General features: G+C 43.6%; 1 protein-coding gene across 4 annotated transcripts in view; it reads right to left on the bottom strand.

Annotated features, from left to right (window-relative positions):
• Positions 1-16728, bottom strand: part of ARFGEF1 (ARF guanine nucleotide exchange factor 1) — a 146762-nt gene that overhangs the window by 14095 nt on the left and 115939 nt on the right. For 2 of the 4 annotated variants that reach the window (XM_031014013.3, XM_055349450.2), the window contains exons 30-34: positions 16192-16322; positions 7700-7829; positions 6292-6427; positions 6071-6209; positions 4875-4947 (exon numbers count right to left, since the gene is read on the bottom strand). In XM_031014013.3, coding sequence (XP_030869873.1) covers positions 4875-4947; positions 6071-6209; positions 6292-6427; positions 7700-7829; positions 16192-16322 — 609 coding nt within the window. The remainder of the gene's footprint in view (positions 1-4874; positions 4948-6070; positions 6210-6291; positions 6428-7699; positions 7830-16191; positions 16323-16728) is intronic. The other 2 variants (XM_055349454.2, XM_055349451.2) reach the window with 1 other exon arrangement.

Raw genomic sequence — 16728 nt, 5'->3', positions numbered from 1 at the left:
AACACAATCAGAAAATTATTTAAAATTACCTGTACATAGAGAAAAGTTGACTTTCTGACCCTCATTGGGCTCAGGTCTGAAACCATCCAACAGCAACAGATAAAAATGCGAAACTTCAAAGTGTAGAGAAACTGGTCAGCAATACCCACAAGTGTTCATGAAATCTAAACAGACACCTTTTGCAGGGGTAAATTTAGAAAAGGATCTTCTGTCACCCATGGACCCAGGGACTAGAAAGGTCAATGTGAAGGTGACTATCTAGGAGTGTCGTATCATGAAGAGATGCTGGACCCTGGAGTCCAACAGACCTACACAAGAATTAGGCTCCAGTATTATTTATTTATTTACTTTTTTGAGATGGAGTTTTGCTCTTGTTGCCCAGGCTGGAGTGCAATGGCGCGATCTCGGCTCACCGTGACCTCTATCTCCTGGGTTCAAGCGATTCTCCTGCCTCAGCCTCCCCAGCAGCTGGGATTATAGGCATGCACTACCATGCCTGGCTCATTTTGTATTTTTAGTAGAGAGGGGGTTTTCACCGTGTTGGTCATGCTGGTCTCCAATTCCCGACCTTAGGTGATCTGCCTGCCTCGGCCTCCCAAAGTGCTGGGATTACAGGCGTGAGCCACCACGCCCAGCCACAGGTTCCAGTATTATTAAGAGTGTAACCTTCAAAAAATGATTAATTTCCTGAGGTGAGGTTTTCTGATCTAAAAACAAATGATATACTTTCCTTGCAGGTTGTTAAGAACTAGATATAATAAATCCAAAACACTAGCAGCACAGTGTTGGGCAATAAATGGCAGCTGACCCTACTCCCTCCTCGAGCTCTTTCATTATAAAGGCACAGCACACTCAAGAGATGAGAGAACCTGGTTTCAGGAGGAGTGCTTAGCTTTTGTTATTCTGACATAACAGTCCCAGCCTGAGCAACCTTACCTGCTGTGTGAAAGGAAGATGGGCCTGTGTTACCAGAAATAGTAATAATCAAAACAATACGTTAGCTTGGACTTAAGTGTATTTTAAGGAAGAAATTACTCGGTTCTCAGAATTAAAAGCGTATTATCTTACTGAAGATAAATGAAAGCACTGGTTTTTAAATATTTTTGGTCACGGGCCCTCTTGAACAGTCTGATGATTTCTAAAAATGTTCTCTCCAGAAAACTAAACCTACACAAAAACTAGGTCAAAAAATTAGGGATTTAAAAACCTTGCTCTGTATTAGAGGAATTTTTGGATGTTAGGTATATTGTTTTCTCAATTTTTCTCACTAACCAATGTAAATGAGGATAATTTTTGGGATGTCCTAAGTAATAGTGGGTTCTGTTCTGAATGGACGTCAGCACAACGGAGTCATGGAGCAACACGGGCCCAGCATAGATGTCACAGTTCTCAAGGGCAATTCAGCATGATAGTTTTCTGTGAAATCTAAGTTTTAACCGTTGACAATTTGTTAAGAAAGTTAAAAGTTGTGGGGAACAAATCTGGTCAGTGGGCATTAGTTTGCTACTTTACAGCCTCCTGGCTTTAAAATTTAAAGGTATTATTGGGAGAACAGTACAAATTTGAAAAGACCTGTAGATTAAATAAGAGTATTGTTTCAAGGATAATTTTTTGATTGTTAGGGATAAGTGGGCATTATATTTACAAATTACTTTCAAAGAATTCAGAAAATTGTGTGTGTGGGAGGCAGGGTAGCGAGATAAAAAGAGGGAGGACAGCTGGGGTTGGTAAAAACAAATGTAAAATGACAACATTTGGAGAAACCTGGTGTAATGATTACTTTTGTGTCAATTTGGCTAGGACACAATACCAATATCCTATGTACTTAAGCCAGATACTTAAGTCGAAAGAGTAACAATTAATTCAATTAAACACTATTCCAGGTGTTCAGCTGAAGGTATTTTATACATGTGGTTAACATCTATAGTCAGCTCACTTTAAGGAAATTATCTTCAATAATCTAGATGGTCCTTATCCAATCAGTTGAAAGCCTTCAAAACCAAGCAAAACAGGTTTTCCTGGGGAAGAAATCCCGCCTGTGAACTGCAGCTTCAGCACCAGCCCAAGGCTTTCCAACCTGCCTGCCTGTCCTACAAAATTTCAAACCTGCCAGCCTCCACAATCACGTAAGCCAGTTCCTTAAATCTATCTATATAAATCTCTCCTGCTGGTTTTGTTTTGCTGGCCCTGATAAAGATTTTGATACCATGAAATGGAATGTGGCTGTAACAAACACCTAAAAATGTAGAAGTGGCTTTGGAACTGGGCAATGGTAGAAGCTGGAAGAGTTCTGAGACACATGATAGGAAACATCTACATTGCCCTGAAGAGACTGTTGGTAGAAATATGGATGTCAAATGTGGTTCTGGTGAGGATCCACAAGGAAGTGCAATGTGTGAGAGAAAGCTTCTACCATCTTAGAGAAGACATGTATGGCCATGAAACAGATCATTGGTACAAATATGAATGTTAAAAGGTGCTTCTGGTGAGGTCTTAGAAGGAAATCAAGAACATGGTATTAGATACTGATAGGTGATCCTTGTTGTAAAGTGGCAGAAAGCTTGGCTGAATTGTTGGGTGGAAAGCAGAATTCTAAGTGATGATACGTAGTTGAGATTTCCAAGCAAAGTCCTGAAGGTGTGGCCTGGTTTATCCTTGCTGTTTATAGTACAATGCAAGAAGAAGATATATTGATGAAAGAACTGTTAAGCAAAAAGAAACTGCCACTTGATGATGTGAGAGGATCTTGTGCCTATCCAGATTGAAAACGATGCTACAATTAGGAAATGAATTGTTAGGAAAGCATGCTTTGGAGAGAAGGCCAAGGCTATAATAGCTGGATGACTTTTTGCCAAAGAGATTAGGTATATATCTAGTGGAGCCAATCGATCATCTCAGCAGAAGCCAGGAACATAACAGGACTATCCAGAAAGATGTGTGGATCACCCTCTTGTTTAATGGCATGGTTTCTCTTAACACATACAGAAGACCCACAAGGATTTTGAGAATGATATACCAGCAGACATATGGCCAGCCTAGAATGAAAGGGACAGAAACAATAAGAGGAAGGGAGGCTGAATTCTAGGATTCTACAGGCAGAAAATGGGTCAACAGAGCTACAAACGTGCTAACCTTTAAGAAAAAGAAGAACAACTGAGAGTGTAGGGCTCAGGCCCGAAGAAGCAAGCCATGGCCCCAGAGGGCAGAATATCAAGCCACACAGCATTATTCTCAGGCCTTAAAACTCAACGGAATTGTCCCTGCTAAGTTTCAACCTTGCTTAGGACTGGTGATCCTTTGTTCCTTCCAATTTCTCCTTTTTGCAATGAGATCGTATATCTTATGCTTGTCCCACTACTGTATTTTAAAAGTTACAAACCTGTTTTCTAGGTTCACAGGTCCACAGATGGAGACGAATTCTGCCCCAGAATAGAGCATACTCAAGAGTGTCATCCATCCTTAATGCAGATGCAGATGATCAGATTAGGGACTTTTGATTATATTTATAAGGGATTTTGGACATAGTGTTGATGCTGTAATGAGTTTAGACTTTTGCGGAACTTAAAAGTCTTTTGCTAAACTTAAGTTTAGACTTAGAATGGGGTGACCATCTTTTGCCGATGGGATGGACATGAATTTTTAGGTGTCAGTGGGTAGACCATAGTGGGATGAATATTGGCCCCTAAAAAGTATGTTCAAGTCCTGACCCCTGATACCTGCAAATGTTACCTTACTTGGAAATAAGGTCCTTTCAGATGTAATTAACGATCTTGAGATGAGATCATCCTGGATTTCAGGTAAACCCTAAATCCAATGACTAATGTCTTCATAAAACAAAAAGGAGAGGGAGAGATTTAATTCACACACAGTGAGGGAGACTATGGATAGATGGTGGCAGAGATTGGAGTGATATGTGAACAAGCCAAATAATGCCAAAGGTTGTCAACAGCCACCAGAAGCTGGACGAAGCTAGTAAGGATTTTCCCTTAGAGCCTTTGGAGGGAATGTGGCCCTGCTAACTCCTTGATTTAGGACCCATGGTCTTTAGAACCATGAGATAGTAGGTTTCTATAGTTTTAAGCCACCAAGTTTGTGGTAATTTTTTATGGTAGAACTAGGAAACCAATACACTGGGTGAAGTGAATATTAGAATTCTTTGTACTGTTTTGTGTTACTTTTCTATAAGGTGAAATTATATAAAAATAAAAAGTTTAAATGCTATCCAACAATATCTTCAGCTTTGCATGGAGACAGCTACGTAATCTGGTACCTTTCTCTCACAACCCTCAAAAAATCATTTTGTTCTATGTCCTATATTTAAAAATAATTTAAAATACTCCCTTCATGGCACTTAACAAAGACACATATTAATTGTCTGTGACATTGACCAAAGAATTAACTTCACAATTCTGGACAGCAAATTTATACCATCTTCTTAAAAGAGTCAAACGCACTGCAATGATATGAATGTTTGCATTCCCTCCTAAATTCATAATGAAACTTAATCCCCAATGCAACAGTATCAAGAGGTAGAGATTTTAGGAGGTGAGTAGGCCATGAGAATTAGTGCCTTAAAAAAGGACTAGAGGGAACTAGCTAGGCCCCTTTCTGTCCCTCCTCCTTCCACCACGTGAGAATGCAGCAACATGGTGCCATCTTGGAAGCAGAGAGCAGCTCTCACCAGACACTTGATCATACAATTCCCAGCCTTCGTAATTGTAAAAAAATAAATTTCTATTTATAAGTAATCCAGTCTCAGATATTTTTTTAATAGCAGGAATGGATTAAGACACTTACATGTAAGAATTTGACCCATAATAAAACTACTCATCACAAATAACTAATCTCAATATACTTTACTGATTAAAACTTACCAATGGCTTTTCACTTACAGGAGATGGAGGTGGGGGGGCAGTTTCTCCAGAATTGGGTCGCCAGGTCAACAGCCTTTAAGATATCAAAACCACATCAATCACTAGGGGGCTGTGCCACATGTCGCATCCAGCATATTTTGAAATGGGCCCAAGAAAGTAACAAGAACATACCAACTAAACAGTCCATCTTTGACCACTGCTAATTTTAGCAATTTCCTAAAAAACATCTAGTAAAAAGTTTAAAATATGTACTTTTAGAAAAAAATTAAGTGGCATTTAATATAATTAAAAGGGTAATATGGTCACCAGTTTTGCATTAAAAGAACAGTTTCTGATAAGTTTTAAAGATTTCAAACCTCCTTTCCCTAAGTATTAATATCAAATATTTTCCAAAGTAAGAGGCTTCTCAAAAAAAAAAAAAAAACATTCATAAAATTGGCCAGGCGCAGTGGCTCACGCCCGTAATCCCAGCACTTTGGGAGGCCAAGGTGGGCAGATCACCCGAGGTTGGGAGTTTGAGACCAGCCTGACCAACGTGGAGAAACCCCAACTCAACTAAAAATACAAAATTAGCCAGGCATGGTGGTGCATGCCTGTAATCCTAGCTACTTGGGAGGCTAAGGCAGGATAATCACTTGAACCCAAGAGGTGGAGGTTGTGGTGAGCCGAGATTGTGCCAATGCACTCCAGCCTGGTAAACATGAACGAAACTCCATCTCAAAAAAAAAAAAAAAAAACCTACCTCACTATAATTCCATTTCACACTCATCCCTTAGAGAAAGATGACAAGCTGTTACGAAATACGAAATATAGTATGTGTAAATACATTTTCCTTAGATTATTAAAAGATCAGTAACAGAAACAGGCTGAGATTTTTTTTTTCCAATTCAAAACCACTGCTTGGTTTGATCTGAATAAATAAAATCTTATAAAAGTCAGCAGAATCACTTCATTATGTCCCAAATTTTGGTAACCAGACTAAAGGTTTTGGTTTATAAATAGTTTAATTTATGTATTTGTTATAGTTTATAGCAGTTTGGTTTGTAATAAATCTAAATCCATGTAAGAGTAAGACAAGCTTAAAAGGATTTCTGTTATGAGAAATCAGTAGTCACTATCAAACTTTTAATCACTAGTCACTCTCCAACTCATTCAATATACAAATATAAATGTAAAGTTGTATAAAATCTTCTTACGCATGTGGGATTGTGGTTTTGAAGATATCCAGTGTGCAGTTGCAAGTTTTATCCCAGATTTCTAGGGTAAATTTTTCACCATTCAGAATAACAACATTCTCTAAACAGTTTGTACCAGATCGCGCTAACTGCTCATTGTCTAGGAAAGAAAAGAGCAATTCATTTATATATTACCAGGGTCACATTTAACACTTTGTGTCACATATCTGGTACAGACCTACCTTGCTGCACACACCAGTAGAGCTGAGCAAAAATGTCATCCAAAAGTACATCACTGAGTACTTCTAAATACTGAGTGAATACATCACAGATTGCATAAAGTGCATGATTGCAAGTTGTTGTCATCCATTCAGCTTTCTGGGGAAAAAAGTCATTAATGAACATCACGCCATTAATCAACTACTATGATTAAAAAAATATATATATATATATATAAATGTTTTCATATTAAAAATGGAAGGCTGTCAGTGTTCCTTTTAGACCCCTGAATTCCCTCTAGAATGTTATATTCACCTCAACTTAAAATCTGATATCTATTGCTCCTTATTATCCCATAACCACCTATGTATACAATAATTTAACCATTTTTGGCACTATTTGTTTTGATTATTAAAAAAAACCATCACCGTATCATCTTGATACTAACATTATGATTTTTCAAAGTGCATGAATAGCAACGCCGGCCGTGCTCTAGAATATGACAGAACATGAAAGGGAAATAAAGAGGTAAGAATTTGTCCAAATGGGATTAGCATAGGTTTAAAATAAAAATGACTTTCCTGAAGTATGGTTATCTGAAAACACCATAAAAAAAGGGCTATACAACATAAGTGTAATTTATTTTTTTCAAGCCCATAAAAAATAATTGCAGAAGTCTGCATTTAATACTGCTGTATGGAACAAAAGGGGAAAATATGAAGCTCTCTTGACACATTTCCTAAAATGTATATTGTAACTGGTTCATAGTAAAATATGTTGAAATAAATAAAATTTACTTTGTATTCTTTACTCAATATAAAAAAGTCACTATATAATACTAAAGAAAGTTACTGATGTTTTATAGTTGTAACTATCAAAATGAGGAAAAGAAACGAAAAAGTCAGAAAAACACTGAAAACAAAACAGAACAAAAAAATCAATTCATCAATTCAGTTCTATCCCCCACATAGTGTTCTTTATTTTTTGAGATGGAGTTTTGCTCGTCGCCCAGGCTGCAGTGCAGTGGCGCGATCTCAGCTCACAGCAACCTCCACCTCCTGGGTTCAAACAATTCTCCTGCCTCAGCCTCCCGAGTAGCTGGGACTACAGGCACCTGCCACCACACCCGGATAATTTTTGTATTTTTAGTAGAGATGGGGTTTCACCATGTTGGCCAGGCTGGTCTCAAACTCCTGACCTGAGATGATCCACCCGCCTTGGCCTCCCAAAGTGCTGGGATTACAGGCGTGAGCCACTGCGCCCGGCCAGTGTTGTTATTTATAAAGACATAGTATTATATTCTCATGCCTTAAAGAAAAATTTTCTAGGAATTCTTTTCTGTACTTAATTTGAAACACTAAAATGTATTGATGATAATACTGAGAATCTTTTAACTTGACTAAGCTAAATGAAAATTGTGTATCCTCTTACCTCTGTCTGTTGTTCTGGCAATTTCATATTGTCAAAGATTCTGAAAACAATTCTAAATAAATCCTGCCACCAGTGTTTCTCATAAGTGTGGCCATATGTTTTCATTATTTCAAACATTACTGTTAAACCCCTAAAATGACAAAACACAATTAGAAAGCTGTAATACAAAAAAGCATACTCCTCCTAAAATAGTTTTTAGAGTTCACAAAGCAGTTAAAAACAGAAAGCTTAAAACTAGTCTGAAATTAACACATGACACTGGGTTTTAAAAAATTTAAGTTGTAAGAACAACAGGTTCCTTTAGGATACATCATTCGGGAAAAAAAATCTCCAAAGGTCTTGGCTGTAAACTTTTTTATTTTACTTTTCCTTTACTCTTACCTCACCAATGCAGCATTTAAAAACTGTAAATAGAATTACAAATTGAAAAGGATAACCGTTTGAGTGAATATTAATTTTGTGGCACTGTAACCAAAAAAGAAAATACATATACAGCAGTCTAAGAACAAAACAAAAGTTAGATTTTGGAAAATCTTTTTCAAATGGGGATTTTTACCCAATACTAGAAGCCTTATTCATGCAACATCCCCAAACAAAAGGATTTACAAAAAAAATCCACTAAGGCATAAGCTCCATGAGGGGAGGGGTCTGTGTTTCATTTCTTGCTATATCCCAGGCACACAGCAGTGCTCATTGCCTGGGAGGCAAGCAATAAATATTTGCTGAATAAATTGCTTAGTATCAGATGGACTAGCTTTTGAGTAAGTGTTAAAACTGAAGCTCAAAACTTCCGTCTTCATTCCTTACTGTTTCTTGAAATAATACTTTTATGTAACCATTAGACACTTTAATCTTTTCTCTATTTGTTGCTTTTTCTGGGAAAATACAGGCATCCTCCAGTTTAGAAATGGCTTATATTTCCAAAAGTTTGAGAGTAAAACAGAACAAAATTTTCTTTGAAAGGCTCTCATAAGGACTGGAACAGAGCTCAACTCATTTGCTGCTATGCTATCCCCAAACCTAGTAGATGGCTCATACATAGCAGGTTCTCAACAAGATTTTGTTAAAGGATTGTGTAAAATAACATTACAATACTTCAGGCCAACAGTAAGTCCACATTGGTCTATTTGATCCCTAAGATACCTAATGTGTAATACTAGCAGTGGTAAAGAAACCATAGTAAAGAAACTCCCGGGAAAGAAAGTCTTCCACAGGAGACGCCTGTCAGAGTTCCACCACTGATGCTAAACCCATAGTTCCCTCCTTGCAATGGAACAAGGCTCCCTCGTCCTCCATCTGCTGAGCTCCGTATCTATTCCCTTCCACTCCAAGTAACTGGATGCTGCCTCTCATGGCTGGGAGTAAGTGGATATGGGCAATCCTGTTTCTTCCAGGGCCCAAAGTAAACACAGAGATCAATCGTTTCCAAGGATTTTTACTGTGGAAAATGTCTTTTTTTCTTTTCTTTTTTTTTTTTAAAGCCATACTTAAGTAGTTGGTATAGGGAAAAATAATACAGTCATGTGCCACGTAAGGACATTTCAGTCAACAATGAACTGCATATAAGACAGTGGTCCCCTAAGATTATAATAGAGCTATAAAGTTCCAATTGTCTTGTGACATTGTAGTTGAGGCTTTCACTGATTGTAGGGCAACACTTTACTCACATGTTTATGGTGATACTGGTGTAAACAAACCTATTGCACTGCCAGTCGTATAATGATAAACAATTATGTTAACAATTAATGTATTTACTATACTGCACCTCTCATCATTATTTGCTAGTGTACTCCTTGTACTTACAAATTTTTAAAAAGTTAATTGGAAAACAGCCTCAAGCAGGTCCTTCAGTAGGTATTCAGGAAGAAGTCATTGTTATCATAGGAGATGGCGGCTCCATATGTGTTACTTCCCCTGAAGACCTTCCAATGGCGTAAGATGTGGGGATGGAAGACAGTGACACTGATGATCCTGACCCTGTGTAGGCCTAGGTTAATGTGTGTGTCTATGTCTTAGTTTTTAACAAAAAAGTCTAAAAAGTAAAAAATAAAAATAGAAATAGAAAAAAGCTTATAGAATAAGGATATAAAGAAAATACTTTTATATAGCTGTACAATGTGTTTTAAGCTAAGCGTTAATATAAGAGTCAAGTTTTTTAAAATTTTAAAAATTATAAAGCAAAAAAGTTACAGTAGGCTATGGTTAATTTTTTATTGCAGAAAAATATCTTCTCATAAATTTAAAGTAGCCTAAGTTTACAGTGTTTGCCTCCTTTGCATTCACTCACCACTCACTCACTGAGTCACCCAGAACAATTTCCAGTCCGGCGAGTTCCAGTCATGGTAAGTGCCCTATACGGGTTTTTGTTGTTGCTTTTTTTTTTTTTTTTTTTTGAGACAGAGTCTTGCTCTGTCGCCCAGGCTGGAGTGCAGCGGCGTGATCTCTGCTCACTGCAAGCTCCACCTCCCAGGTTCAAGCCATTTTCCTGCCTCAGCCTCCCAAGTAGCTGGGACTACCCACCACCACGCCCGGCTAATTTTTGGTATTTTTAGTAGAGACGGGGTTTCACTGTGTTAGCCAGGATGGTCTCGATCTCCTTTCCTCGTGATCTGCCCGCCTTGGCCTCCCAAAGTGCTGGGATTACAGGCGTGAGCCACCATGCATGCCCAGCCTACAGGTTTTATCTTTTATCTTTTATGCCTTGTTTTTACTGTACCTTTTCCATGCATATATATATATATATATATATATGTATGTATGTATGTATGTATGTATGTATGTTTTTTTTTTTTTTTGAGACAGAGTCTCATACTCCACCCTGGCTGGAGTGCAGTGGTGCCATCTTGGCTCACTGCAACCTCCGCCTCCTGGGTTCAAACAATTCTCATGCCTCACCTTCCCAAGTAGCTGGGATTACAGGCGTGCACCACCACACCCGGCTAATTTTTGTATTTGTATTTTTTAATTTTTATTTTTATTTTGAGACAGAGTCTCACTCTGTTGCCTGGGCTGGAGTAGAGTGGCACTCTCAGCTCACTGCAACCTCTACCTCCCAGGTTCAAGCGATTCTCCTGCCTCAGCCTCCTAAGTAGCTGCGATTACAGGTGCGCACCACCACGCCTCGCTAATTTTTGTATTTTTAGTAGAGAAGGGGTTTCACCACGTTGTCCAGGATGGTCTTGAACTCCTGACCTCTGATGATCCGCCCACCTGGGCCTCCCAAAGTGCTGGGATTACAGGTATGGCCACCATGCCTGGCCAAATTTTTGTATTTTTAGTAGAGATGGGGTTTCACCAGGTTGGCCAGGCTGGTCTCGAACTCCTGACATCAGGTGATCTGCCCACCTTGGCCTCCCAAAATGCTGAGATTACAGGCGTGAGCCACTGCACCCAGCCTGTTTAAATATGTTTAGATACACAAACACCACTGTATTAACAGCTGCCTACAGTACAGTAACATGCTGTGCAGGTTGTACCCAAGGAGCAATAGGCTATGCCATCTAGATTTGTGTAAGTACATGCTATGATGTTCACACAATGCTGAAATTGCCTAGTAATACATTGTAGAGAACATACTCCTGTCATTAAATGATGCCTGACTATATCTGGGACTTTAATTTTCGGTATTTATCCCCAAATCTAGAGAATTTTGGAAGAATTAAGTAAGAATGCACACAAGAAATTCTTTCTACACAGTGTTATACCAATTATAGTGCTGCACTATTTGTTGTTGTTAAAGACAGAGAGTCTCAATTTGTTGCCTAGGCTGCAGTACAGTGGTGTGATCAGGGCTCACCATAGCCCCAACCTCCTGTGCTTAGGCAATCCCGCCTCAGTCTCATGAGCAGCAGGAACTGGAGGCATGACCACCATGACTAGTTAACTTTTTGTTCAAAGAGATGGGGTCTCACTATGTTGCCTAGGTTGGTTTCAAACAATCCTCCCACCTTGACATCCCAAAGTGCTGGGATTACAGATGTGAGCCATGGCATCCGGCCCACATTTTAAGATGGAAGCTAAATAGCAGCCCATACATATCCTGGGATGAGGTAGGAAAATCAAAGGCCATCACTGAACAAAGTTTACTGATCTTTTCTCTCTCCTTTACTAACTAGAACACACACAACCTCTTTAACCATTGGAATCTACCCATAATCTGAACATGGAATATGGTGAGAAATAAGGTATCACAGTGCCAAGCAACAGAAGGCTAAGAAAGCAGGTGGATCCTCCATCAAACAGACTTCTACAAATAAATAAAGGGTGAGGGGAGAGGGTGCTGAGTTTTCATGACCTGCTAGTCATGATATGTCTAGCCGCTCCACTGACGCTCCACTGAAATGGGGCTATCTTGAATTTTAACAAGTTCCTAACAGGTCCACTGATAAACAATCCACCATGTCTAAATATAAAATAAAATGTTTTTCTATAGTGCTCTCACAATTAAAATCCCTAAGCGTTAAGTCGTATTTTGGATTATCTATTTCATACGAATTTCTGTTGTAACAAATAATACTATAAAAATGAAAAATTTCTTGGGATATAAGTCAAATTTAACCTTGGTGGGGGATGGGGGTGGTTCTGGCATAAGGTGAGAAAGGAGAGATTCATTCTGTGCTACCTTTAGAAATTCAAAAAATTCGATAAAGTTACACATCCAAATAACAGAAGATTCTTCCAAATAAGACGGAAAGATTCCTAAAAGATTTTGTTTACCATAAAATTGAACTCACGGTGGGTTTAGAGGTTGACAGATATTAGGACACACAAGCTGGCCATTTCAATGTGGCAAAGTACAGGGTAAAAAAACTACTATGGGAATCATGTGAGCCGTGACCTAAGAACAGTGTGTTAGCATTTGGCCAGTTACATAATATCCATAATAGTTCCTTTACAGATTGACTATATGTTCATAATGATCTTTTATTGGCAATATACTTTTGAAAGAGTTCTATTTGAATAGCTCTATATTATTCCAAACTATGTTACTGACCAGGTTTCAAAAAGAAATGGTTCTGGCCGGGCGCGGTGGCTCACGCCTGTAATCCCAGCACTTTGGGAGGCCGAGGCGGGTGGATCACGAGGTCAGGAGATCAAGACCATCCTGGCTAACACGGTGAAACCCCGTCTCTACCAAAAACACAAAAAATTAGCTGGGTGTGGTGGCGGGCGCCTGTAATCCCAGCTACTGGGAGGCTGAGGCAGGAGAATGGCGTGAACCCAGGAGGCGGAGCTTGCAGTGAGCCGAGATCGCGCCACTGCAGTCCAGCCTGGGCAACAGAGCGAGACTCCGTCTCAAAAAAAAAAAAAAAAAAAGAAATGGTTCTTCACCTAAAACCCACCAAGGATGTGCAGTTAAAAATTCTTCTATCATTCATCAGGAAATAAAATAAATTTTGCCACTAACTTCAACTTATTATTGGAAACAAATATATGAAAAGACGGAATGTTTAAAGGATTAAATTAACTTAGAAGCTAAAATCAAATGGAGGCTATAATCAAATATTTTAAAAATAATGTAGTATTGAGTGCTCAATGGTGCCCAGGCTGGAGTGCAGTGGCGTGATCTTGGCCCGCTACAACCACCTCCCAGCCGCCTGCCTTGGCCTCCCAAAGTGCCGAGATTGCAGCCTCTGCCCGGCTGCCGCCCCGTCTGGGAAGTGAGGAGCGTCTCCGCCTGGCCGCCCATCGTCCGGGATGTGAGGAGCCCCTCTGCCTGGCTGCCCAGTCTGGAAAGTGAGGAGCGTCTCTGCCCGGCCGCCATCCCATCTAGGAAACAAGGAGCGCCTCTTCCCAGCCGCCATCACATCTGGGAAGTGAGGAGCCTCTCTGCCCGGCCGCCCATGGTCTGAGATGTGGGGAGCACCTCTGCCCTGCTGCCCAGTCCGGGATGTGAGGAGCGTCTCTGCCCGGCCGCCCCGTCTGAGAAGTGAGGAGACCCTCTGCCTGGCAACCGCCCCGTCTGAGAAGTGAGGAGCCCCTCCGCCCAGCAGCCACCCCGTCTGGGAAGTGAGGAGCGTCTCCGCCCGGCAGCCACCTCGTCCGGGAGGGAGGTGGGGGGGTCAGCCCCCCACCCGGCCAGCCACCCCGTCCGGGAGGGAGGTGGAGGGATCAGCCCCCCGCCCGGCCAGCCACCCTGTCCGGGAGGTGAGGGGCGCCTCTGCCCGGCCACTCCTAATGGGAAGTGAGGAGCCCCTCTGCCCGGCCAGCCGCTCCGTCCGGGAGGGAGGTGGGGGGGTCAGCCCCCCGCCCGGCCAGCCAACCCGTCCAGGAGGGAGGTGGGGGGGGCCAGCCCCCCGCCCGGCGAGCCGCCCCGTCCGGAAGGGAGGTGGGGGGGGTTAGCCCACCGCCCAGCCTGCCGCCCTGTCCAGGAGGGAGGTGGGGGTTCGGCCCCCCGCCTGGCCGGCCACCCGGTCCGAGAGGTGAGGGGCGCCTCTGCCCGGCCGCCCCTACTGGGAAGTGAGGAGCCCCTCTGCCCGGCCAGCCGCTCTGTCCGGGAGGGAGGTGGGGGGGTCAGCCCCCCGCCCGGCCAGCCACCCCGTCCGGAAGGGAGGTGGGGGGGTCAACCCCCCGCCTGGCCAGCCGCCCCGTCCGGGAGGTGAGGGGCACCTCTGCCCGGCCGCCCCTACTGGGAAGTGAGGAGCCCCCCCCGTCCGGCCAGCCGCCCCGTCCAGGAGGGAGGTGGGGGGGTCAGCCCCCCGCCAAGCAAGCCGCCCCGTCCGGGAGGTGAGGGGCGCCTCTGCCTGGCCGCCCCTACTGGGAAGTGAGGAGCCCCTCAGCCCGGCCAGCCGCCCCGTCCGGGAGGGAGGTGGGGGGGTCAGCCCACCGCCCAGCCTGCCACCCTGTCCGGGAGGGAGGTGGGGGGGTCAGCCCCCCGCCCGGCCAGCCAACCCGTCCAGGAGGGAGGTGGGGGGGGGGTCAGTCCCCCGCCCGGCCAGCCGCCCCGTCTGCGGGGGAGGTGGGGGGGCCAGCCCCCCGCCCGGCGAGCCGCCCCGTCCGGAAGGGAGGTGGGGGGGTTAGCCCACCGCCCAGCCTGCCGCCCTGTCCGGGAGGGAGGTGGGGGTTCGGCCCCCCGCCTGGCCGGCCACCCGGTCCGAGAGGTGAGGGGCGCCTCTGCCCGGCCGCCCCTACTGGGAAGTGAGGAGCCCCTCTGCCCGGCCAGCCGCTCTGTCCGGGAGGGAGGTGGGGGGGTCAGCCCCCCGCCTGGCCAGCCACCCCGTCCGGAAGGGAGGTGGGGGGGTCAACCCCCCGCCTGGCCAGCCGCCCCGTCTGGGAGGTGAGGGGCACCTCTGCCCGGCCGCCCCTACTGGGAAGTGAGGAGCCCCTCAGCCCGGCCAGCCGCCCCGTCCGGGAGGGAGGAGGGGGGGTCAGCCCACCGCCCAGCCTGCCACCCTGTCCGGGAGGGAGGTGGGGGGTCAGCCCCCCGCCTGGCCAGCCGCCCCGTCCGGGAGGGAGGTGGGGGGGTCAGCCCACTGCCCAGCCTGCCGCCCTGTCCGGGAGGGAGGTGGGGGTTCGGCCCCCCGCCTGACCAGCCGCCCCATCCGGGAGGTGAGGGGCGCCTCTGCCCGGCCGCCCCTACTGGGAAGTGAGGAGCCCCTCTGCCCGGCCAGCCGCCCCGACCAGGAGGGAGGTGGGGGGGGGGGTCAGCCCCCTGCCCGGCCAGCCACCCCGTCCGGGAGGTGAGGGGCACCTCTGCCCGGCCGCCCCTACTGGGAAGTGAGGAGCCCCTCTGCCCGGCCACCACCCCGGCTTGGAGGTGTACCCAACAGCTCATTGAGAACGGGTCATGATGACAATGGCGGTTTTGTGGAATGGAAAGGGGGGAAAGGTGGGGAAAAGATTGAGAAATCGGATGGTTGCCGTGTCTGTGTAGAAAGAGGTAGACATGGGAGACTTTTCATTTTGTTCTGTACTAAGAAAAAATTCTTCTGCCTTGGGATCCTGTTGATCTGTGACCCTACCCCCAACCCTGTGCTCTCTGAAACATGTGCTGTATCCACTCAGGGTTGAATGGATTAAGGGCGGTGCAAGATGTGCTTTGTTAAACAGATGCTTGAAGGCAGCATGCTCGTTAAGAGCCATCACCACTCCCTAATCTCAAGTACCCAGGGACACAAACACTGCGGAAGGCCGCAGGGTCCTCTGCCTAGGGAAACCAGAGAACTTTGTTCACTTGCTTATCTGCTGACCTTCCCTCCACTATTGTCCTGTAACCCTACCAAATCCCCCTCTGCGAGAAACACCCAAGAATGATCAATAAAAAAAAAAAAAAAAAATAATGTAGTATTTCCATTTTTATTTTGCTCTAGTTCATATTTTTAAATAATATTAACATATTTTAAAATATACCTAATAATTAATGTATTTGACAAAACACTTGATTTTATGGTCTTTAACTGTGAGATTGTGTTTATAAAGAAGAGTTAATTTGATTAAAGTCAAATTAAAGTCAAAATAAATCCAAAATTTTAATTACAAATATAGATTGTTACCTGGTTCTTACATCTAATTTGCATCTATTGATGATACAGGATAACTCAAAGAGAATTGGGAACCATCCTCTCACCCACACCCTGTCTTCAGGTGCTACGTTCATATCATCGCTTGTGTATTCCTTGAAAGCCTTCAAGAAAAAAGGTAGGGTTATTAAAGGCAAAACATAACACCCATTCAGTATACTAACTTCTCAAAAAATAATTTAAATGCTTCACAAATAACCAGTGAGCAATTTAATAAACAATAATTTATAAAAAATGGACACTATAACTGCCTACAATTTTAGTATATGTGCCACTGAAATAGGCAAAACATAACTGCCTATAAAGAGCTCTGGACTAGAATCCAAAAGTTAGCTTCACTTTCAACTGTCACCAGCTTTCTGCATTATTAGCCAGGTTAATTCAGGTTTCCATTTTTATCACTTAAATGGTTATGATACCAGACAGCCACATTAACCACACTGGTGAAGTATGAAGGTGAAATGAGTTGACGTATCTAAAAAGTACCAAGCACCTGATCGGTCCATGGTA

The sequence above is a fragment of the Gorilla gorilla genome, chromosome 7 (assembly GCF_029281585.2).
Source record: "Gorilla gorilla gorilla isolate KB3781 chromosome 7, NHGRI_mGorGor1-v2.1_pri, whole genome shotgun sequence".
Lineage (NCBI taxonomy): Eukaryota > Metazoa > Chordata > Mammalia > Primates > Hominidae > Gorilla > Gorilla gorilla.
Note: the sequence above shows the minus strand (reverse complement) of the source record. Positions and strands in the feature narration are given on the sequence as shown.